General features: G+C 51.3%; 1 protein-coding gene and 2 long non-coding RNA genes across 4 annotated transcripts in view; 2 read left to right on the top strand and 1 right to left on the bottom strand.

Annotated features, from left to right (window-relative positions):
• ABCC6 (ATP binding cassette subfamily C member 6) overlaps positions 1 to 23,011 on the bottom strand; it is a 47,650-nt gene extending 24,639 nt beyond the window's left edge. Inside the window, exons 1-12 of the mRNA XM_081819971.1 lie at positions 22,541 to 23,011; positions 21,295 to 21,477; positions 19,532 to 19,657; positions 19,270 to 19,398; positions 16,966 to 17,091; positions 15,756 to 15,817; positions 12,858 to 12,989; positions 8,635 to 8,838; positions 7,231 to 7,408; positions 4,183 to 4,344; positions 2,194 to 2,286; positions 513 to 716 (exon numbers count right to left, since the gene is read on the bottom strand). Of these exons, the coding sequence (XP_081676097.1) occupies positions 513 to 716; positions 2,194 to 2,286; positions 4,183 to 4,344; positions 7,231 to 7,408; positions 8,635 to 8,838; positions 12,858 to 12,989; positions 15,756 to 15,817; positions 16,966 to 17,091; positions 19,270 to 19,398; positions 19,532 to 19,657; positions 21,295 to 21,477; positions 22,541 to 22,576 (1,635 nt within the window). The 5' untranslated portion in view covers positions 22,577 to 23,011. The remainder of the gene's footprint in view (positions 1 to 512; positions 717 to 2,193; positions 2,287 to 4,182; positions 4,345 to 7,230; positions 7,409 to 8,634; positions 8,839 to 12,857; positions 12,990 to 15,755; positions 15,818 to 16,965; positions 17,092 to 19,269; positions 19,399 to 19,531; positions 19,658 to 21,294; positions 21,478 to 22,540) is intronic.
• Positions 694 to 7,370, top strand: LOC115937320 (uncharacterized). Of its 2 annotated transcripts, none has more exons than XR_014145348.1 (4): positions 694 to 1,095; positions 1,471 to 1,604; positions 5,705 to 5,867; positions 6,544 to 7,370. It is a non-coding gene; the product is annotated as an uncharacterized LOC115937320 (long non-coding RNA). The 2 variants fall into 2 exon arrangements; XR_004072620.2 differs by lacking the exon at positions 694 to 1,095 and adding an exon at positions 1,228 to 1,350.
• LOC145721585 (uncharacterized) lies at positions 7,377 to 11,424 on the top strand. The gene is made up of 2 exons (XR_014145346.1): positions 7,377 to 7,594; positions 8,502 to 11,424. It is a non-coding gene; the product is annotated as an uncharacterized LOC145721585 (long non-coding RNA).
• Positions 23,012 to 24,297: the final 1,286 nt, after the last annotated feature.

The following is a 24,297-nucleotide window of genomic DNA, read 5'->3' as shown; positions in this document are numbered from 1 at the left end:
TTCATGCAGCAGTGAGTCACTGCAGATTTGTCGGCAACAGCGTGACTGGAGTCAGAGCCGTGCCTTTAGGAAGGCTGATCGGGCAGCAGTTTGTGAAATGAACTGGAGAACGGGACAGGCCCCGTGCCCCCTGTGGGGCCGCTGCACCCGTGTGACAGCCGGCGTCAGTGTGGACGTGGGGTTCTCCCTCTGCAGCTTCCCGCCCCTGTGGCCTCGTCCCCATGCCAGACACCTGGAACCTTCTACAGGAGAAAGACGGACCTTATTAGCCACCGCCGCCTTCGGGGGCATCGTCTAAGTGGTTGGCTAACTCTGCACAAAGCAAGCATCCCTGACAGAGGGAAGGATCTAGGAGAGGTACATTTTGATGGATGGGGTGGTCTGCAAAGAAAAGCTCCAGGATCTGGCCGGCGGGGGGCGGGTCGGGGCGGCAGGGGGCTCCGCCTACCTCATCCCCCCCGAGCATTCCCTCCCTTAGTCTATGCTCTACCGAGAGACCAGGGTGACCTCACCAGAAACGTGGACACTTGGAAGGACACCAGAGACACAGAGAAGAGGAGGTTGGAGGTCCTCAAGGCGCCCAGCTCCTGGCCCCGGATGCGCAGGATTCTTTCTAGAAAGGCTCCCTCCCAGCCATGGGACTTGATGGTCTTCATATTCCTGATGATGCAGCTGGTGAGCCGCGCCCGAGAATCCTTCTGCCCCATGTGCTCTTCCTAGGACCAGAGGGAAGAAGAGGGCAGAGGTCAGGGAAATGTCAAGAATTCTCCTTCTGCAAAACCATCACACCCCACCTTCAGCAAATGCGGTTGATTCTTCCTGCACACCAGGACCCAAGCTGTCTGCCTCTCAGCATCGCTGTCCCCACTGTCCTGGCCCAAATCACTGTCATCTTGCCCCTGGACCACAGGGTGCCTCCTCCCCCCTGTCCCCGTGCTTCTGCCGTGGGTGACAGATGATGCGCCATCACAGAGGGAAGCTCCCAAAGACCAGGAAAGGGGTGGAAAAGGCAGAGCCCTGAATCAGCCTGGGTGTGGTGACATCTGGAAGGCTTCCTGGAGGAGGGAGTGACGCATGAGCTATGAGGAGGAGGAGGTGCTGAGCACACAAAGAATGGGTGGATGAGGTGGATGGGGAAGATGGAGGGGACAGCATGACCCAGAGGACAGGCAGTGTGGTCCGGGAGGGTGTGGGGGTTGGGGGAGGTGGGCTGGACCGTAGCGGGACTTGGAGGTCAGGCAGAGGAGTTGGGGCTGTGTTTCCCTGTGTCTCACCGAGGAGGTGCATCGTCACAGGGGCCGGTGTGGAGAAGGTCTTAGAGGAGGCCAGACAGGAGGCTGGAGCAACAGTGTATGTGAGACCGACCTTCCTCCTCCTGACCTCCCTCCCGCCCTCCCTCCTTCCCTCCTTCTAAGCGCCAGGCGTCATTCTAGAAGCTGAGATTGCATCAGTGCCTATTTCTTCCTGCAGCGAAGGTTCCAGTCGCAAGAAAGAGAGACAGCAGCCAGAAGAGCCAGGCACAAAGTGACAAGTGCTATGGAAGCAGACATCACGGGCCAAGTTGATGAGCAGCTGGGTGTGAAGGGGAGGGACACGTTGCTACGGTAATCAGGGGCCAGTGAGGGGTGGGGGTGGGGGAGACTGGGACGTCTTGCGGGAGGGCAGTCCAGGCAGAGGGAACCAGAGGAGTAAAGGCCCTGAGTGGAGCTTGAGGATCAGGAGGAGGGCAGTGGGGGGGTGGAGTGAGCCGGGGCAGAGGGCCAGGAGGTGAGGCCAGATCCCAGCTGGCCTGCTGGCCACCTCAGCATCTTGGCTTTGACTCTGAAGGAGATGGGAGCCATTGTGGTTCTGAGCTGAGAGGGGTGTGTGAAGAGGCCCGGGAAGGGATGAGGGCAGAAGCAGAGACCCAGGGAGCATGAGACAGGGGCAACGCTCTGGATGCATCTGCTGATAGATGGCATGTGAGAAAAAGATGCATCAAAGCTGGCTCGTGGCCCGAATGCTGGAGGGGTGCATCAAGTACCCGAGATGGGGGTACTGGGTGGAAGGCGAAGGTCTGAGTGACGGGAAGGCTCACGCCACCATGTCCCCTCCCCTCCTCACCTCCCTGCACCTCACCAATGCCAGTCCCAAGACCTGCAGGCTCCCCTTCCCACTTCCTGCCCAGCGTGGCCCTTCTCCCAAATAGCACACCTGATGCTGTTTCCTCTTCTTGGTGATGAAGAAATTCAGAGGGAGGAGGCTCATGAAGACAGCGATGGCAGTGAGGGCAGAGGGTCCTAGAAGCTGGAGACAGAGCAGGTGGGATGCCACAGGACATGTCCAAGAGTGCAGCTGACAACCCCAAGGGATTTGGTCAGACTTGGGTCCTAAGGCAAGGGACGCCAGGAAGCTGATGAGAGCAGTCAATGGACACCTGCTGAGGATGGAGTCCTTCTCTGTCATGGAGGGGAACAATGCACTAGTCGTACTGGAGTTATATTCAAACAGGTCATGCTTCTACACAGGACAGTGCAATGGTGCATGTCTGGCCAGAACGGTGAAGTCGGATCTGCAGAATCAGGGTCTGAGTTCAAATCCTGGCCCTGGCGCTTACTGGTGTGGCCTTGGGCAAGTTACTTACCCTCCCTAAGCTGCAGTGTCCTCATCTGTGAAAGGGAAATCAAGCGTTGCCCATCACATATACTAAGTGCCCATGTCATACAATCAATTATTATCCGAGTCTTCATTTTACCCCTGACAAGGTTGCCAGATTTAGCAGGAAAAAAACCCAAAAAACCCACAACATAGGATACCTAGTTCAATTTGAATTTCAGATGAAACAGCAAATGTCTTCTTAATATAAGTATATCCCATGCTATATTTGGGAAATTACATTTATATTATATTAGATATATAATTTATTTATATTTATTATATCATAATATATATTTATATTTATATTATAATTATTATACCCCATGCTATATTTGGGAAATTAGTATAAGTATATCCCATGCTATATTTGGGAATAAAGAAATTATTCAGTTTCTCTGAAATTCGTATTTAACTGGACGTCCTGTGTTTTGTCTGGCAGCCCTAACCCCCCACCAGCTTCATGACTTTGGGACAGTTATGTTCCCTCTTGGCTTTTGTTTCTCTATCTGGAAAATGTGGGGGTGAGGGGTAGGGTAAATGATTTCTAAGAGGTTGTGACTGAAATTCCACTCAAGGTCATCTACATCCAGTTTCTAGAGAAACCCCACCGCTCTTCAGACCATGGCCCTCAGTTTCCCCTCTCAGCCTGTAAGGACTCTATTTCTGTAATCTCCTTAACAACTGAGCAAGCCAGTTTCATTTATGCAACAATCGTGCCACCCAGTGGCCAAGTTTCGGAGAAGTGCCCAGAAGGCAAACACCAGCCCCCAGCCAGGGTTGGGAAAATAATCCAAGGAGGGTGAGGGTAAGGTGAAACTTTCTCTGGCAAAAATAGTATCACTTGGAAAACATGTTATAGTTGCTAACTGTGGCAACTTTGATGTCCATCCTCCCACTTAGCCAGATTTCAGGGTGACCCACTGATGTTAGGGGACCATCTGCTGAAAGGCCAGGGAAGTGATGGGTGTGTCTTCTGCAGATTTGCTGGGGGGGGGAGGGGGGAGGGTCTGTGCGCTCATATGCTCTGCATTTTCCTGTCTTTCCTTGCCCTCTCTCTTCCTAACTATAACATCTAACATATATTTATTTATTTATTTGGAGAGAGAGAGAGAAAGAGGGAGAGAGAGCACATGCTTGAGAGGGGGGAGGGGCAGAAGGAGAGAATCTTCACTGAGGCTCCCTGCTGGGCACGGAGTCCGACGTGGGGCTTGATCTCACGACCCATGAGATAATGACCTGAGCCAAAACCACGAGTCGGATGCTCAGCCGACTGAGCCAGCCAGGCACCCCTCACATCTAACATTTATGTACTGCAGGTCAGGAACTGTTTGAAGCGATGCTGGGCCCTGGACACAGGGTAGCAAGTCAGAGAGGGTCCTGGCCCCATGCCCCATGGGGTCGGGTCGGGACAGTAGGAGGAGATGCGGTACAGTCACCATGATGTACAGTGAGCGAATACCACTGGATGGAATTGGGGAGTATTCCACGCTCACAGTCAATATGCCACTGATACCCCCGCCTAGGGGTCTCTGAACTATGGCATACCTGCCAGAGATAGACAAAGCAGATAATCATCCAGATGATTGTTATCCAAGGCCCGTTAAGGTAGATGACACTCTCCATCAGTCGCTGTACATCCACGGACACCAGGTTGACCACGTCACCCACTGCACTGACCTTTCTGGAAGCGCTGGAGAGGACCAGGACCTGGGCAGGGTGGGAGGATCGAGACCTAAGTCGGAGGGAAGGACAGGACGAGTTCGGTGGAGTGAGGCAGGGGGACCCACAGCACAGACAGAGCAAGGGCACGGCAGCCTGGCAGGCCTGGGTCAAAGCTGGTCTGCCCTTGCTGGCAGAGGCAGGTCTCTGTGCACTCATCTGTAAAATGGGCCAGTAAACCTCCTAAGCCGCCCTCCTGGGGGCCGTCGTGAGAATTCAGAGAGATGACAAAAACGGAAATGCTCTGAGATCCCTAGAGCATTGGAATGATAAGTCAATAGCATAATACGTCAAACCCTGGGGTTTATGACCATAATGGTGGTCCTTTGCTGAGTGCTCCCTACGTCCCAGGCCCTGTGCTAAGTGAGGAGTGTCATCGTTTTCTGGGATGGAGCACATCCCACAGCCAGATGGAGCAGGGACCGCCGCATTTCATTCCATCTGCAATGCCATGGATAAAACGCTCAATTTTTGTATCACTAAGGGGAAAAAAAAATCAGTGCAATTAACTTAAAACACACGAGACACATCTTGATTTCAGAAGGGTTAAATAAGTGAGACGAGAATCAGTGAAATGCAGAATGACTCCATTTTACAGCCAAGGAAACTGAGGCACAGAGAAGTTGACCAACTTGCCCAAAGTCGGAGGGCTTATTAAAGGCTAGGCCAAGCTTGGAATCTGGGATATGACCAAGGCCAGGCACGAGCTAGACAGGGTGGCAGACCAACCCCTGCAGGCATTTCATGTGCCCCTCACACCCCAACCTGGTTCTCTGGCAGCCTCAGATGTGCCCCGGCCCTGGGGTCACAGTGGACCCCAGCCAGCCTGTTGAATGTGAGGTTCTATTTGCAATCCTCTCTGCTGAGTGTGTGAGGGAAGAAGTAAGGGGGTGAAGGAGTGAGCCCGAATGAATGAGTAGAAAATCTCCAAAAAAAAAAAAAAATCTTCGGGGGCACCTGGATGGCTCTGTCGGTTAAGCATCTGCCTTCGGCTCAGGTCATGATCCCAGGGTCCTGGGATTGAGCCCTGTGTCGAGCTCCCTGCTCAGTGGGGAGCCTGCTTCTCCCTCTCCCTCTGCCTGCCGCTCCCCCTGCTTGTGCGCTCTCTTTTTCTCTCTTTCTGTCAAATAAATAAATAAAACCTTAAAAAAAAAATCTTCAAATCTTTATTGAGTACCTGCAATGGACCTCACAATGAACTGAGTACTAAGAACATAGCTGTGAACAACAGAGGCAGGTGGCTTGTTCTCCCAGGAGCAGAGTTTGAGTTGGGAAGGAAAATTAAATAAAGACTTACATAGTTCATTCTTCTTCTTTTTTTTAAGATTTATTTATTTATTTATTTTAGAGAGTGTGCGCGCACATGCTTGCGCATGAGCGGGAGAGAGGCAGAGGGAGAACCAGACTCCCCATTGAGCAGGGAGCGACCCGGGACTTCATCCCAGGACCCTGAGATCATGACCTGAGCCAAAATCAGAGGAGTTGGAAGCTTAAGCGACTGAGCCACCAAGGTGCCCCATACCTCATTCTTTAATGACAATTATGAGGAGTGTTAGGAAGAAATGTTTTAAAATATTATTCAGTAATATTATTCAATTATTATTATTACCTATTAGCAAGGTAAACTATGGACCAGGGCCTTTATTGTGATTCTCACAGGAAGGAAGGGCCAAGCAGGGGAAGCAGGATTGGCTCGTCTGAATAATCTCGGTGGGCTCTGGGACCCAGGAGCTGTCCCTTGTGGTCCAGTACCTGGCCCTGGGGTGAAGAGGGCAGGTGTGTGGTGGCCCAGAGTGTTGAGAGCACCATCAAGGGGGCGACTGGGAGTGTGAGTTCTGGATTGTTTGGTTGGCATGTGAAAAGTATGCGCCCAGTGAGTCATTTACTACCTCTAGGCACTGGCTAGCCCTGGGCTGGGCAAGAGACCCTCCAAGGTTGCCAACGCCCCTGATAGCAAAGCATTGGATGTAGAAAATAAGAAGACACGGTTAATGCGGTTAATGTGGAGGCAGCCCAGCAGGAAGAGCCGGGGTCTGACCTCTCCAGAGATGAGCAAGGCTTCCCTAAGCTTGAGCTCGGGTGCCCTTGGTGGGGAGATGTGGGTCTGAAACCCAGCAGGCAGGCCATCTGGGGATCTGCCCCTGCAGCCATCCAGGAGCTGTTCCCTCCACTCTGTTTCTCCCCCAGGGAACAGCACAGGTGCGAAAGGATTCTCATGGGGACTGAGGCGCCCTGACTCCGGTGCTCCAGACCCCGGCAGATCGTCTTGTGGGCTTCACTTCCAGGGCTCCCGAGGGGATAAGAGTCACTGCACCAAGAGAAGCCCAAAGCCATGGCTATCCACCAGGTATTCGTACTCCACTGACAGAAGTTTCAGCCCTAATGAGTTTACCAGTAGGTCAGGAGTCATTTTTACCATAAGCAGTGTTGCCTGGTAACACAGCTGACAGCCCACTTCTATCTGGTTTCTGCACAGCCCCTAGATTAGCCCCTTCTCCTCATGGGGGGACGAGGGGAAGGTAGGTACATTAAAAGAAATGGAAAGTGTGTCCAGGTAGTAGGAACTGCAAGTGCAAAGGCCCTGAGGTGGGAGGTTGCCTGGTATGTTTGTGGCTGGAGTAGGTTGAGCAAGAGAGAAGGTATGTGATGTGAAAGAGTTGGAGAGGTCCCAGGGTCAGATCACTCAAGGTCTTAGGGAAATAACCAAGGAGGTGACAGTGTAGTGAGAGTGACTACGAATGAGTAAAGTAATGAATGAGTGCATTTTCAGGCACAGATGATATGATATGACCCTTCTTGGCTAGAATGTTTATACATAAATTGGGACAAGACTGGGGGGACAGGAAAGACCCACCCCTCACCCCTAAGGCTCACCTTTCTGTACACCAGGCCCGTGATGGCCGTTCGCAGCCTCATCTGCAGCACCTTGACCCTGTACATGAAGTGCTGCTCCACCAGCGATTGCAGGGAGGCAGACAGGAACATCAGCACTGCGAGGAGATACCCCTTCCAGGCTGGGGTCGTGGGATTGCCCATAAATTCCAGAAAAAGGCTTTTGAGAGAGGGAGGGTACAAGTGGTGAGAGAAGGCACGCGTGGCTGTCGCCTTTGCCTGAGCCTGGCAAGGTGTGGAGGATCAGACAGCATGGTAGATAGCTTTGCCGAAACGGCTGCAATGGTTTCTCCCACCACCCGCACGCACTCACTTTCAACCTGACTGCTGTTCCTTCAACCAAGGGGTGAGCGTTTTATCTCCACCTGTCATGGGCTGAATTGTGTCCCCACAAAATACCTGTGCTAAGTCCTAAACCCTGGTACTTTAGAATGCACCTCTATTTGGAGCCCAGGCCTTTCAGGTGGGGATTTAGTTAAAAGAAAGCTGTTAGGGTGGGACCCTAGTCCAGTCTAACTGGTGTCGTTTTAAGAGCAAATGTGCACACACAAGGAGATACAGCGGGCATGCATGCACAAAGGAAAAACCACGTGAGGACACAGCAAACCGAGAGAGAGGCCTAGAATAAAATCAGTCTTGATCTTGGACTTCCAGCCTCCAGAACTCTGAGAGGATAAATATGTGTTGTCTAAGCCGCCCAGCCCGTAATCCTTTGTTATGGCGGCCACAGCAAACAAATACGCAATTCCCTGAATCTGGGCTGGTTGTACAACCAGCTTCAGCCCAGAAAACCCAGTGGAGGTGAGATGGTGTGAGCTCCAAGCCTGAGGCGTCAAGAGAAAGTGCAGCTCTTGGTCCAAAGCTTCGAGCCCTGCCAAGGGGCCATGCGAAGAACAGCCGGAGCAGAGCATACGGAGCATGAAAGAGGATGTGGGGCAGAGCCAAGCTGTCCCAGCTGAGACCATCTGAGACCAGCCAGTCCCCAGCCAGCCGCCCAGCTGACCGCAGGCACATGTGTGAACCCGACTGAGAAACGAAGAACGGCCCAGCGGAGCCCAGCCCAAATTGCTGGCCCACGTTATCATGAGCATGAGACGTGGTTGTAAAACACTTTGGGGCTGTTTTGTTACACAGCAAACACTAACCGATACAGTCAGGTTAGAGTTCATTCATTTTCTCTCCCTGAGGTTTGTCACTTTCTCGTTTATTTTTTTTTTTTCCCTTCCTCAGTAGCCTTTTCACCCACCCTTCAGGGCCCTGAGCTCTGGAGGACTAGGCAGAGGCAGAAGGAGAGCTGATGCCCCCCCCACCCGCCCCCAGCTCTGGAAGGACACCACTAAGGAGGGGACCACCAGCGTCAGCAAAGCCCCCAAGACCTGGACCCACCTGAGGAGCTTGGGGACAGAGAACCTGAAGACATCACAGATGATAATGCTGAAGGTCGCCAGGAGGAAGGTGGAGCGGGACATCTGCCAGATGGCTCTCAGCAGCGGGCCCCTCTGGCTCCCTTCTTGCTTCAGCAAGGGCTGCATCTCTGGGGTCTCTACACCACAGCTTCCTTTCCTTTTAGCTGCTCTCGCCTTGGCACACCTTCAGGGACAGGAGAAATTGGCTCTGGGTCATTGCAACAGACTGAAGGTTTGCATTTCCAGCCCCCCCAAACTCATCTGTGGGAACCTTACCCCCAGTGTTGTGGTATTTGGAGGTGGGGCTTTGGGCAGGTGATTAGGTCACAAGGATGGAGCCCTCATGGATGGGATTAGCGCCCTGATAAAACGGGCCCCAGACAGCGCCTTCCTCCTTCTGCCAAGTGAGGACAGAGCGTGGACAAAGCCATCTAGGAAGCAGGCCCCCACCAGACACCACATCGGTGGTATTTTAAATATTCTTACAGGTGGCAGCTGAGTGTCCAGCAAGACCAGGCATTACAGGGCCGTCTTCCTGGCGAGGGGGACGAGTTGGTGTGGATCCAGCTTTGCTCCCTCACCTGTTCTTCTCTGTCCCCCAGAGGACTCCTTTATGAGACAACTGGGCAGGGGAGGGGCCAGGCAGGTGGGCAGCCCTAAGGCGTTACGGCTGGTGATGGGAATGCACACGCATCGAGCACCTCCTGGGTGCCAGGCACGCCTTAGTCCTCCGAAGAAGCTGACAGGCAAGGTGTTACACCCATTTCACAGATGAGGAGATGAAGGTTTAGAAGGAACTAGTCCAAGGGCCCGCAGCGGGAAAGCTGAAGCACTGGGATTTGATCCCAGCCCTGGGCCTCCAGAGCCCAGGTACCTTGCAAGCCGTTGATGAAGCTGCCCCTTTTCCCTCCCACAACTGGCTAGCCCGGAGGTGGTTTAGAGCTGGTCTGGAACCAGTTTAGAATCACAGCTGATGTCCGTGGCCCTGGCACTCTTGGTCTGGATGAAACCACAGGTGGAAGCTTGGGGAAGTTTCGGCAGGGTGGGTGGTGGAGAGCCAGCCGGGCAGGTCCTCAGCTGCTGAGAGCCCAGGGGCAGACGACTGTCCTCTTTGGGCTTCTGTGTCCTTGTGCATGAAAGGACAGGGCTGGTCCCACTCTCAGCGCTCCTTCCAGCGCCCACAACCTCTGGGGTTAGCAGTAATTTCAGTGCCTGTTTACAGAGCTGGGACCTGGGATCAGCCCTTTACCTGCACCAGCTTATCGATTTTTCTTACCCTCCCTGCCTGGTGGCTGTCATGGGCTCCCTGTTGTACCTAGGAGGACACGGAGGCTCTGAGAGTGGGTGGCAACTGCCTGAGGTCACACATCAAGGACCGAGCAGGGATTTGAGCCCAGATCTCAATTCATGGAGCACAGAGCACCTCTTTGACCACGGCCCAGCTTCTTGTTTGGTTTGGCGTCTCTGGAGGGCATGGCCTGCTGCCCACAAACATTTTGGTATTTGAGTCTCAAATGCCAAAAAGATGTCACCTTCTTGTCACCTGGCCACCTCTCCCCATCGGCCCATCGTTTAGTTCATTGCCTTCAAAGCCACGCTTACCCTCTCCAACCCTCATCTTTATGTATTTGTCTTGGGTAGACTTCGCTTGTATTCTCCCCACATTCGGCTCCTGAATGCAGTAGGCGATCAATAAATACTTGCCGAATGACTGGGAAAAAACAGTTGTGTGACGGGTGCCAAGGGCCTAACAGGTGTGCCCGGTGTATAAAGTTGTAAAGACGTGTGGAAGGAAGGAAGGCAACCTGGTCTGGTGGACAGCCAGGAGCCTGAGATTCAAATGCCTGCTCTGTCCCCTCGCCCCTGAGCCTCAGTGTTTCCATCTGTAAAATGGGGTGGGCCAGGAGATGACTATGAAGGTCTCTTTCCAGCTGGTTTTTTTCACTCCATTCTGCTCTGGCTGCTCGCCCCAGAATTCTGAATCACTGTGTTCAACCTGCAGGCTCTGTTGCCAGCTCCCTCCTTCCCAGCGGGTCTCACATTCCATCATGGGAGGTCTCTAGATTGGCGTCTGGTCTTTGGTCTCTGGACTGAAGGCCATTTAGTGCAGGGCTTGCACAAGACCACAGGGAGAGGCAGGGGATGTGAGTGAGCGGCCAGGGTCCAAGTTGGGGGAGCAAAAGGGAGGCGTGTGGACTGCGGCAAAGCAAAGAGTGTGTGCCCTGTCCACTGGGGCAGCTGTTACCCAGATCCACTCCCTTGTTGCTATTTAGGGATGTGACTTAGCACTGCCAGTCTCCTTTATTTTTTCATTTTTTAAAAGATTTATTTATTTATTTTAGAGAGCGAGTGCAAGCAGAGGAGGGGCAGAGGGAGAGGAGAGAGAGAATCTCAAGCAGACTCCCCGCTGAGCACAGAGCCCAATGTGGAGCTCAGTCTCACGACCCTGAGATCATGACCTGAGCCAAAATCAAGATTCAGATGCTTAACTGACTGCGCCATCCAGGCATCCCCTGCCAGCCTACTTTAAAAGAGACCAGAATTCCAGATTTTTACATGAAGTCTCCAGTGTTTTAAATGTTGGCACCTTAAAAAAAAAAAAGTCCCAAATAACAACAACAGTAAACACCACGTGGACCAAACATACCTCTGTGAACCTCATCTGGTCAGCAAGTGGCTTGTTCCTGACTTCTCAGGATGACATCCTCTCCCTTCCCCCCAGAATTGCAAAATACTTTGGAAATAAAACCAAAGTTCTCTTCATGTGTAATCAGTCAGCTCCGAAAATAACTGAGCTGGGTCTCGGTCTGGCCATGCCTTCCTCCTTTCTTTCTGTTAATTGCTACGGATTCTTAAACTGTTGTGAAGAATGTTTGTGCCCCAAGTTCTCGTGCCCCAAGGGGAGGTGACAGCTGGGAGAGAGTGGGCAGGACCTTGAGGGTCCTTCTGAATGAATTCTGCCACTTAAAAATCTTGTATGAGTGGAGGGGCAGGACAGCAAGATAGGCCTGGAGAATGAGTTGCTGTTTTGATGTGCTCATATCATTTACCCCTTTAGCGGAATCACACCCTACTGTGGCTCTGAAGGGACCGCCAAGTATGGGGGCCTGACCCTGGCTATGGTACTGGTCCCTGATTGGCACATGACTGGAGCCAGCCAATCAGAGGCCTTCCCTAGCATTTTCTATATGGATGCTAGGAGAGACACTCATTTTGCAGGAGTTGCTACACTGGCAGGATATGAGATAGGCCGCGGCACAGACATCAGCTGAGCTGAGAGATGGAGAGAAAGAATTTGAACATTATGCAAGTCCCTGGATCCAGCCACACCTGAAGCTAGACTACCTTCTCAATTATGTGAGCCAATAGACATCTCTCTCTCCCTTTTTCTAATTTGTAGGATTCAGCTATCTACAACAACTGCCCCAAATCCTAGAGTATACAGGAGAACCCCGTAACTCTTCCCACAGAGCTAAGTCACTTTTGTCTGTCCCCTGAAACACCAAGGTCATGTGATTTGTCCAAGGCCATCAACTACGCAATGGCAAGACTGCATTTAACCCACGTTTAATGAATCCTATGTTGACCGCTCTTTTCGGTAGGTCAGAGGTTCCCAGACTGGGTTTCTCAGAGTCAGAGGGGACCACAGAAGTTTCCAGAGATGCCACAGAGGGCAGGAGTGAGGCAGAGTGGACAGGACTAGAAAGAGCTTGAAATCCTCTGGATAATGGATACTGTTTGAGCTTTTACCATTTTTGAGGTATTCACTAAATTCGTTTCCAAAATCCGCATGAGCTATGAGCCAGGGCCTAATGGCATGCCCATTGAACAGATGAGAAAACCGAGGACCAGGAAACCAATCCCTCAGGTTAAGTGGTAAGTAGCTGCATGCATGTTATGGACCACCACCCAACCCTCCACTCCCCTACTCCCCGCCCGCCCCCGTTTCCTGCCTGCCATCCCCCCATTCAAGCTTCCTTCTGGGGGCCCCGAGGAGCACCCACTGTGTCCTTTGAGAGCCTGCAAAGCTCTCTGGAAGGAAACGTCCCTTGACCCTAGTCAGTTATTGCTTAGTGGGATCGGCTGTCAGGTAGGGGACTATGGCACTGGAGCCCAGAGTAGGGTCTGGGGTTGTATTTGAGGCCAGATGATGGACTTTGCTCACCAGGCATGGGGCCACACTCTCATTTTTCACACACTCACCGCTGGGCCGCACTGCGGTTCCTTTTCCATTCCCTTTCGAACTGGGAAACAAGTTCTTCTGAGGAGTTTTCTCGGCTAAGCGACCAGAGGTCTTCTGGCCCCAGCGGCCTCCTGTAGCCCCTCCAGACCAGCCTGTGAAAGGTCACCAGGGCAAGCTCCTGAGGCCATTCCCCCTGCAAGGTCCTGACCTGGTCCAGACCCCTCTGCACCTCTGCTGGCCCCTCAGGAAAATGAAAGCAATTAACCTAACCACACCTAACATTTGTGGGGTACTTCCCAGTTTACAAAGAACCATCTCATTAAATCTCACGTGATAACTATTGACCCATTTTACAGATGAGGAAATAAAAAATCGAGGCTCAGAGAGATTAAATGACTTAAACAAGGGACGACCTGCGTGGTGAGGGAAGTAAACCTCCCTAGGCGTCAGATGTCCGGAGTTGGACACCTGAATTCTACCCTCAGCTTTCCCCGTTATAAATTCCTTTCCTGAGCTTTTCTTTATAATACTTGCTGCAATTATGATTTACTTTTTTGGTCTGGTTATTTATTGAGTGTCTTTCTCCATTACCATTGAATGGTAGGCTCCACGGAGACAAAGAGTATTTACCTTTATTCTCCTCCTCTGTATCCTCGCCTCCTGACACAGGGCAAAAGGTTTGTCAAGTGAAGCCATTTACCAGGTCTGTGACCTTGGGCAAGTCACTTCCCATCATTAGACCTCAGTTTTCTCACTTGAAAATGAAGAGTTTCCCAACACTTGAGACTAGTACGTGAGATGATTGTAGATGGCACAGTGTTGGAGGAGGTCATGGAGAGGACGTGACCGCTGGTTGTCCCGTAAGCTGGACGGGGGCAATCGGAGTCTCCTCACCTGTCCCCTGTCCTTGGAATGGATGTTCTGCCCACTCTGCCATTACAAAGCAGCCTTGAGACAGCAATGTGTTATCGAGACCATCTGAATGGTAGATGGGACTGAACCCTGTTGAACCCTCCGCATAAACTAAGATTCTGGCGGGGTAGGTGCAGAGATCTCCTCGTCTTGTGGCCGCCCAGGACAAGTCTCGCAAGTTCCCTTGCTTATTAAAGCTGCCACCTGCCAATAGGAATGGCCTTCCTCTTTCTTCAGTCTCTCCTTGCCTTCCAGGTATGGGGGCCAGTTTGTGAACCAACACACATAGACAAGAAATTAATTACTATAGACTTCTGTGGCGGGAGTGTTGCTTCTCAGGTCTCTGTGATCTTTCTGGTAATACCAAGGAAAAGGTCTCGCTTGGTGCTGGTCCTTAGTTCCCTGTCTGAGACTTTCCAAGTTCCTTTTTCTTTTTTTTTTAGAGAGGTGGGGGACAGACGGAGAAGGAGAGAGAATCTTAAGCAGGCTCCATGCCCAGCACAGAGCCCAATGCAGGGCTCGATCTCATGACCCTGAGATCATGACCTGTGCCGAAATCAAGAGTTGGACGCTTAACCGACTGAGCCACCCAGGCGCCCCTCCAAGTTCCTTTTTTTGTTTAATCCAGGGCAAACTCAGGCAATCTAGTGCTGATCTAGAAGTTATTAACATGGCTTGGTTTTCACTGGAATTTTTGGGGGAGGAGAGCTACATGGCAAGTGATTTAATAGATTTTTCCAACTTGGCAGTGATAGAAAGTTTCCTTTTAAAAAAGTTTATGAAGGGGCGCTTGGGTGGCTCAGTCAGTTAAGCGTCTGCCTTCGGCTCAGGTCGTGATCCCAGGGTCCTGGGTTTGAGTCCTGCATCAGGCTCCCTGCACAGTGGGGAGCCTGCTTCTCCCTCTCCCTCTGCCTGCCACTCTGCCTACCTGTGCTTCCTCTCTGTCAAATAAATAAATAAAATCTTAAAATAAAATAAAATTAAAAAACCAAAAAAGTTTATGAAAGTATAAAAAGTGAGTTGATTTCCAGAAAAAAGACATTAAGTAAAGAGAGGACAATAATACCCCAATAAGGCAAAAAGCTTAAAGAATGGTCCATAAATGCCATGTTTGGGAGACAGAGAGCTAGGTCCTCTCTAGAGCTAGTTAGCAAACCTGTATGCACTTCCCACCCATTCCTCACCCCCTAGAGCATCCTATTCTTTGTGTATTTACCAGCCACTTTGTACAATACTCATTAAGGGCCATACGCTATGCTAAGTGCCTCACAAGACTTATTTCACTTAATCCTCACCACCCTACAAGGTAGATGCTATTATTATCCTCATTTTACAGGCACAGGGACTGAGACACAGAGAGGTTAAGTAGCTTGCCCAGGGTCACACAGCCCGGAAGTGGTGGGGCTAGGATTCGAATCCAGGTGCTACCAAGATCTGACTGCAGTGTGGCCAACAGGGGACCCAGCAATGTGGGCGCACCCTGAGCGCCTGGCACGCTGGACCTGGAGAAACATCTTTGTTCTCCACCAGCCTGGGAGCCTCTGGGGAGTAGAGATGTGGTCTTTTACCTCCTCAGTGCCGGTGTTTAGCACACAGTAGGTGCTTCTTAGCGTTGGTGGAATGCATGAAGCCAAGTAATTGATACAATTTTGCTGAGCACCTGCTGCGCACCAGCACTAAGCATTTTACATTTAATGAAGGTAGAGTTGTTCCCCTTTTCAGAGGGGCAAACTGAGACTCTGAATGTTTGCCATATGGGTCGGCTAAGAGCGAGAGCCAGGACTCAAACCCAGACCTCACTCCAGTGGAGGAATGGGAACGGTATGTGGATATTGGGCACATTGAAATCTGACAGAGAAGCACCAAGGCTGGGAGGAAGAAAGCCTGGCTGACCTCCATAGGCTTGGGAGGAAACGTCTCGGGGGGAAAGGTGGGATGACAAATAAGGGCAGCAAATGCAGGAGGTGGGGGCACCACCTCAGCCCCTGTCCTGCTACTTTACTTACCCAGAAATCCACCAGAACATGACCCTGGAGGGGAAGGAAGCTTCAGCCTCTGGACATGGGTTCTGTAAAGACAAGAGTCGGGGTGGAGGGAGGACTCGATCTCGTGTTCCATGGCCAACGTAAGGCAAGGGAACCAAGGTCAGGAAGACAGGAGGAACGGTCCATGAGCTTGGTCCCGAGAGTGCTCATTGACATGCCCTGCCTACTTGGCGGAGGTGCTTGGTGCTTCCTAGCAGGCAAGGCGAAAAGGGACTACGCCACAAGTCTGACAGCATCCACAAGAACTGTTTCCCAGAGGAACAACTGTTATGAATACTGAGACCAAGAAGTTCTCAAAGCAGGAGCATGCATAACACAGACACTAACATCCTCGACCATATCCCTCAGGGAATACGGCGAGAAGATGCAGAGGGATCCGTCCTGAGACCCTGCCAGAAAATTCCCATGCATCTACCCCCTTCACCAACAGGGCACAAGACTCCCTACGTCACCATATGTGTACCATTATGGCTCATTATCAATTTTTGATTTTTTTCTTCCATTCTCCTAGAACAAAAAAGCTCTACCGGAGTTTTCACTTGATTACTCGCATAGCTGAGCTTTTTTTTTTTTTTTTTTTGAGGTGATCTCTCCCTCAGAATTCTTTCCTGATTTCACAGGCTAGCTCAGGGCTCCCTGTTGTCAACTCTCGTGGGCCATGAATTCCTCCTGCAGGGCCCCAGTGGTAATTTTGCACGTGTTTGTAGAATTCATGTGGTTAACGTCTGGTTCCTCGACTTGGCTGTTAGCTGCGTGGGGATGGGGACTGCATCTGCTTGTTTACCCTAGGTCCTCAGCACCTAGCTGGGGCACAGAGCATGGGCTGACAGCCTGCAGCCCCCTGGTCCAGATCTGGCACACTGCCTGTCTCTGCAAATGAAGTTTTATTGGAACACAGCCAAGCTCACGCCGCAACAGCAGAGTTGAATGTCAGAAGAACCATATGGCCCACAAAGCCTAAAACATTGTCTGTCTTGCCCTGATCAGAAAAAGTGGGCCAACCCATGGCATAGAGTAGATATACAATACTCATTCTGCTGAATGAAAGAATGAATGAAACATTATGAAAGGCTTGTGCTCTAGTCTAGCTCCCTTCTGTTCCACGGGGAGACCGAGACCAGAAGTGGAACAGGGACAAGGGAGGCACCGGGCTGGAGGCACGGCAACTTACAGACTGCTGGGGGTCTTCAGGGAAGAAGGGTGGGTGATCGACAAGGCAGGACAGCACAAACTGGGCTACCACCAGCGACAAGCACAGGTAGGTCGACAGGTGGTAGAAGGGGTCGCTCTGGAAGCCCTGTGGAAGAGAAAGCAGAAGTCCCACTGAGTCTGGAATGCTGAAGTCCGTAGCCTGAGCAGCAGTCTTTATAGGCATTGTTTCAAGTCCCTCCCTACCCTGACCCTAGCTGGAGTCTCCTTGTTCTGTTCACTCATGTGGAGACTGGGGCTCAGAGAAGCGGTAGCACCTTGCTCAAGGGCACACAGAGGATCTGATCCAAACCACAGGCTTTTGCTGTCACAGCATGCCATGATTGCTTTGACGTCCGTTGCCCCTCCAGTCAGAGCCCCTTAATTTGTTTTCCCATGCTCAGGTATGTGGTTTATGCAGAACTGACTCCATTCCAGTCTGGGCAGGTGACTGAGGTCTGATCAAGGAGAATGTTCCAGTCCCCTGGCTACTGTGATTGCGTTAGGAATGGATGCTGGACCCACACTGGGCCGATGAGAGCTAGAACCATCGGGAGATCTTCCATCCAGTTTGCTACACTGGAGGAACATAGGTCTGGAGCAATTGGTGGCTCTTGTTGCCACCCCACTGGGGAGTGAAGCTAACATGGCAGAGCCAAGAGACAGAGGGAAATGGAGATCTGGTGTCATCTGGACACCTGGATCAGCTAAGGCCAGGAGATCCCCCATTTATGAGCAATAAATTCCTTTGGAATTTTTCCCCTTTAAGCTAGTGTGAGTTGAGTTTTTGTGGCTTAAAACAAGAGCCCTAGTTTCAAATTGCAATTCCTCTACTGGATTTCTATACTCTTCTGTTTTTGTTTTTTGCAGATAATAGATAATTTGATATTCCAAACACATTATGGCCCACCTTCCCCATACTGCTATTTTTACTACAGTTTCTATCGGGTAGGGGAGATGGACTTGGGCTCTGCACTCCTGGGCTGTGTGACCTCAAGGAAGCCATTCACAATTCTTAGCCTTGGTTTCCTCATAAAACGGGACTGTTGGAATCCACCACAAGGCGTTCTTGCGAGAACTCAACGAAGCCATGATGTAAAGGAGCCTGCCCCGGGGCCCAGCGTGGGGCTGGGGCTCCAGAGCATGTGAGTTCATGATATTATTATTTCTGTGCTTTGTCCATCAACTGTGGGACCCTCGCTTTTCACAAATCAGTGGATGGCCTGTGGAATTTTCCCATCAGTTACAAACTCAGTTACAAAGATTACTTTGTAAAAATCTGTCCCTAAGAACCAAATGGCATGGCGTTCCTCTGCCTTTTCCTTTCAGGAGCAGGATGGAGCAACCATTTAGCTCGAGAAATGATGATCTACAGCCTGTTGCAGCGGGCCTCCCGATCAGATGTCTTGGGTGGGCATGCCGTCTACGCGGGCAGTTTTCAACTGGGGCAAATCTGTCCCCAGTGGATGTTTGGCTATGTCCGCAGACATTCTGGATTACCATAAGGGGAGGTGTGCAGTTGGCATCTAGTGGGTGGAGGCCGGGGATGCTGTTTAACACCCCAAAATGCAAGAACGGGCTCCCGCCGCCCATCTCTTCTTGCCCAGTGTCCTGAGGTTGAGAAACCCTGGCCTCTATAAACCTTGAAGGCTCTGGAAGGCGGGTGCAGAGATCTGTTTGTTTTGCACCCCCTGGGACAAGCCTCGTAAATCCTCTCGCTTACGAACCCTGCCCCGTGCCGTCTGGAGTGCTCTGCCTCTTCCTTCATCTGTCCTTGCCCTCTGTGTATGGGACCACTTTCAGATTTCACCCGGGAAGCTCCTGCGGTTGTGAACCAGCAGCGTCCCTGTGCCCCGGGTGGGGAGGGAGGGGGAGGATGTGTGAATAGATGCGCCGTCTGGGAATGTGGGACACGTGGGCCTGAGTCGCGTGGGAGCTTGAAGGCACGGATACACTGGGTGGTGGCAAACGTGGATGGCTGTGTGCAGGTGTGTGTGTCTCAGTCTGTGGTTGTGAGATGCACAAAGGGGGGCACAGAGGTGTGTGTCGGGGGTGCAGGTAAAGTGTGTGACGTGCGCGTGTCAGGCGGTGGGAATTTGTGTCCGAGAAGAATGTATGGGATGATGGGTGCACCTGTGTGAGGGAGTGCACCTGTGCATCGCTGGAGTTTAAGCAACCGTGGTGTGTGTCTCTGTTTAGACAAGAAGTCATGTGTGGAAAGGGGAGGAGGAAGGACAGGGCCCAAGGCTTGAAACTGCCATATCGGTCCTCCCGGGCCTCCACTTACCCCTTGCAAGGCCAGCTGGGCAGCACTGGTAGCTGGCAAGGGAAAGCACAGCAGCCAGTATCCAAACAGCACCCCGGATGTCCGGACCCCCTTCTTCCTCTCCGTGTGGATCAGGAACATGGCGAAGCTCTGGACAGGAGAGTCAGGATGGGCCCCTTAAGGTGGGGAGGGAGAAAGGGAGCCCCGCTCTGCCCCACACCCTCCACGAGGGCAGGAAAAGCCACAGCCAGAAGCAAGACCAGCAAGCCTGGGTCATCATTACCATCGTGGTGAGCCACACGGTGGGATGAATGAGGAATTCTGGGGCCTGGGGCGTTCCCCGCTGGATTCTCCAAAGAGCCACAGACACGCTGGAGGTGCACAGCATTATGAGGGTGAGCCCAAGCACCTGGGAAACAGGCTTAGATAAGGCTGGTGGGCAAAAAGAAAAGTGATGGCAAACTGGACAGTGACCCCGTGCCCAATTGGACAGTGGCTCTGGATGAGGCACCTGTTAAGGTACCAGTGTTATAATTTAACAGTGCCAATGTAAAAGATGCTTAAGAAAAAGCAGGAAGGGCTGTTGCAGATGGATCTTGACCTGTAAATGTCCTATAAATAATGCGCCACAGGGGTCTGAGCCAACCCAGTGTTTCCCAAAATGCAGGGGTGGGGTGGGGTGGTGTGCACCAAGAGTGGACAGGAGAGATGCTTTATGTATGAAGAAGTGGCATGAAACGACATTTGCTCAGCAGGTGAAAAAGTTCCACTCTCTTCGAGTCCCTTTTGAGCCCTCCTATTAAATCAAGGAGAAACTCTCTGCTGGGACTGGTATGTCTCTAGACCCTTCTCTAAGATGCGGTGGTCTCTCTTTTGAACGAGAGAAAGCGACACGGTGCATGCAGGTGAGAAAGAAGACAGGACCTGGGCGCATTGAGAAACTATTGTAAGCACCTCAGTTAGTCCAAAGCAGGGCTCAAACTACTACCGGCAGGCTGAGTTTGACACGCTGCCTGTTTTTATATCATCTGTGAGCTAAGAATGGTTTTGACACTTTTTTTTTTTTTAAGTAGGCTCCATGTCCATCGTGGAGCCCAACGCAGGGCTTGAACTTACGATCCCGAGATCAAGACCTGAGCTGAGATCAAGAGTCCGATGCTTAAGAGATGGGGCCACCCAGGTGCCCCTGGTTTTGACATTTTTTGATCATTGAACAAAACTCAAAAAAGGTACAATGTGTCATGACATGTAAAAAGTATATGAAATTCAAATTTCAGTGACTATCGAGAAAATGTTACTTAAAACACAGTCATGTCTGTTTATTCACTGTTGCCTGTGGCCACTTTCCTGCTGCAGAATAGCTGGGTGGAGACCACATGAGCCTCAAAGCCTCCAATATATACTCTCTGGCCCTTTAAGGAAGAGCATGCAACCACTTGATAGGTGGTCAGCAATAGGAGAAAAATTAACAAGGTGTTATGGGAATAAATGAACCTTGAAGGACATTCTTGTAGAAGTTTGGAGAAGGGGCAGATGAGCAGAAAGGCTCACAGGTGGAAAGCCAGTGTTTCTGTAACACACGAAAACAAATACATTACAATTTTAAGAACTGGTTTTTAGAACTGCCAGTGGAGAAGCATGAAAATCAACGTGTGACTGTTAAAAAACTTAAAAAGTTTATCCCAGCACCATCCTAAAATCCCCTTGTGGATCCCAGGAGTAGACACTGCACACTCTGGGGGAATGCCAGGTGATGGTGTTCATAAACTGGCCGGGAACATACGAGGGTCTAGATGTGTGTGTCTGCAGACGCGTGGATTTTATTATCATGAAATCTGTGTGGGACGGATCTTGTTCCACAGAGTTTTTCTTCTGTAGCCTCTGAAGTATTGCTCTGTTTGATGAACAGGTTCCCCTTCTTATCCCCACACTGTGTGTTCCTCGAAAGGAGGAATGTCCACTTCAGGGGTCTCAGCCCGGTTCCAGCCTGCTCCCCCCCACCTCCCAACCCTTGTCTGCTTACAGGCTCCCAGAAGCAGCAGTTACCAGTTTGGCCTTGAAGAGCAGGGACATCCGGAGGTAGCCTCGGCCATGGCGGTGGATGTATAGGAGGTAGATGGGGCCAAGGACCCAGAGGTACATAGGGGGCACCCAGACCCCTGCCGTTTTCAGGAAGCACACATTCAGTAGGTGGGCAGCAGTGGGCTCAGGCTCCGTCCAGTTCCAAACCTGAGGGAACACCAGGGCCACCCTTGTAATGCTACAATGCAGGGGTCCCAAACTCACCTGATTAGGGAAAAGGCAACCTTTTGGACTCCTTTTTTTTTTTCAAGATTTTATTTATTTATTTGACAGAGAGAGAGAGAGCACAAGCAGGGGGAACGGCAGGAAGAGGGAGAGGGAGAAGCAGGCTCCCCGCTGAGCAGGGAGCCTGATGAGGGGGCTCAATCCCAGGACGGATCATGACCCGAGCTGAAGGCAGACCCTTAACCAACTGAGCCACCCAGGCGCCCCAACCTTTTGGACTCCTAACATTGACGTGAAAATGGGCCAAGCACTTTTTGGAGTACCTTGAAATTCTCAACTCCTTTAATGCTAATAACATCAACACTAAGAAGTAGAGACAACTATCATACTGATTTTGCATAGAAGGAAGCGGAGGCCCAGAAAGTAAATAGTTTGGGTGATTGTCATCCAGGTGGAAAGTGGAGGTGCCAGTTATCTTTCTTGACTGCTCCCCACTTCACCACTGGCCAACACTAGGAATTTCAACCTCCCTGTGCCTCAGTTTCCTTCCCGGAAAAGGGGAGGGGTGGTGTGAAGAGATTCTACCTCTAAAGGTTGCATTAAATGGGTTAATACCAGTAAAGCACATAGTAGGATGTTGGGCACAAAGTAAGCCCTCAGTTAACATCAGTTATTATTACTGCCTTACCTACCTGGCCCCTGAAATCCTGGGAGTTGGCGACTCTCACTCCCACCCCCTGAACGTCACTCCCCAGAGTCCTTTGCTAAGAACCTGGATCAAAGAGGAAGCCAGCCAGAGAGGCGGGGGTCCTGAAGCTTTTATGCAAATAGAGGTCAAAGCCCGCCGGCAGCTGGGAGGTCTGGAGGCCCCATTAGCGGGGTTGGGGTCTGGGTGCGGGGGGGGCACGATCTGTTAAACGGGTCGCTGTTCTTCTGGCTGAGAATTTAGGGGTCTCTCCCCTCCCCAGTATCGCCGCCTTAGAGAGCTGTCGGAGAGATCTACCCAGCCCGGAAAAGGAGAGTAGGACAGGAGGGGGACACTTACCTCCTGTCCCACACAGGGCTCTGCAGGCACAGCCATCGCGCGTCTCCCGGTGCCCGTCTGTCTGTCCGCCCCGCAGTATGTCGGTCGGTCCCTGGGCAACCTCCTCGGCCAAGCTCCGGGTCCTGGAAGGGGCGGGGACTGGCAGGTTTGGCTGAGATTTGAGCTCGGGGATTGCCAAGCCCAGGGCAAGGTCCCGCCGCGCGGCAGGGGTGGGGCGTGAAGGGGTGAGAAGAGGCGATTGGAGGGGGCGCCGGGGGAGGGGATCCCGGAGCCCCAGAAAGTGCAGCTGGTGGGCGCCTGGGTGGCTCAGTCGTTAAGCATCTGCCTTCGGCTCAGGTCATGATCCCAGGGTCCTGGGATCGAGTCCCACATTGGGCTCCCTGCTCGGCAGGAAGCCTGCTTCTCGCTCTCCCACTCCCCCTGCTTGTGTTCCTGCTCTCGCTATCTCTCTCTCAAATAAATAAATAAAATCTTTAAAAAAAAAAGAAAAGAAAGTGCAGCTGGTATCCTGGTAAAACCCTCCAGCCCCGCAACAAATGGGATGAACACTGTCTCTAGGGAGATTTTCAGATCACGAATAGAGTTTAGCACAGTGTCCAGCACACAGTAAATGCTCAGTAAGAATTAGCGATTATTAGCATTAGTGGTGTTATTTCATGCATAGGTTACTAAGCAGGGGATCCCAGTGCCATATCAGAAATATAATATGGAAAGGTGGTTGCTACATGCTAAATGAAAAAAAAAATTATAATACAAAATAGGCTATGATATTTTTGCAAAAAAAAAAAAAAAGTATATACTTAGGTTGTGGAAAGTGGGGAAGGAAGCCAAATCTTTCCCTTCCTCTTCCTGCTCCTTAAAGCAAGGTGTGTGTTCCCAGCCAGCAGCTCTTTTTGGAAAAACCCCTATGTAACCTATATGCATAGATGAAAAATGGAAATGCACTGCAGCAGTGATCATGGGAATCCTAATTTTCTTTTCTTTTTCCTTTCCTTTTATGTTTTTTCTTTCTGCCACAAGCATGCATTCCTTTTGCGAGAGAAATGAAAAGACAGCTTCTTCAGGTGAGCATCATCTGCACTTCCCACACTGCCCTGGCCCTTCTCTGCAGGTTTTTACCCCTGCCCTCCTGCATGCCCTCCACTGTGTGGGTTCCCCCTTTCTTTTTGGGTTTCCCTAACCATGGTCTGGGAGGGTGCCTTTCAGCTGTCCTCCTGCCTGGGTCTTCTGGAAGAGCAGGGACACAAAGAAAAACTCAGTTTTGAAGCTGAAGGTGGCAGGTCTGCTGTTTACATTTATAAGGTAAGTCTGTTTATTTGAGGTGATTTTGGTGGAGGCTGATGGAAATTAGGGGGAGGCTTGAGCCCTCTCTGTCTGGGAGCCCGCCTCCAGATGGCATTGCCACACTCATAGTGCTTTATTTTATTGTATATTTGAAGATGAATTTGAGGGAAATGGTGGAAATTTGAGGGGGAATGTTCAGGAAGTGAGGAAGAACACAGAGGAAATCAGTTGGGTGAGCCAAGAACAGAACTCAGGCACACTAAAGCCTACTTTCCAGTCCTCTGAATAGTAACGGCTGCGTGCAGAGCACTAGACAAGTCCCTTCACACACACCCCCTTCCTCGGTTTCCTATTCTGTATAGTAAGAAGTTTCCACAGGCCAGCATTTCCTAATTGGTGGCTTTCAACCCCCTGGGGATTTGCCAAGACAAACCAGGGATTCATGCTAGGGAGAAGAAAGGGGATCTGTTTCA

This window comes from Leptonychotes weddellii, chromosome 5, assembly GCF_054177405.1.
Source record: "Leptonychotes weddellii isolate Sample4059 chromosome 5, ASM5417740v2, whole genome shotgun sequence".
Lineage (NCBI taxonomy): Eukaryota > Metazoa > Chordata > Mammalia > Carnivora > Phocidae > Leptonychotes > Leptonychotes weddellii.
This window is presented reverse-complemented; position numbering and strand designations above follow the sequence as displayed.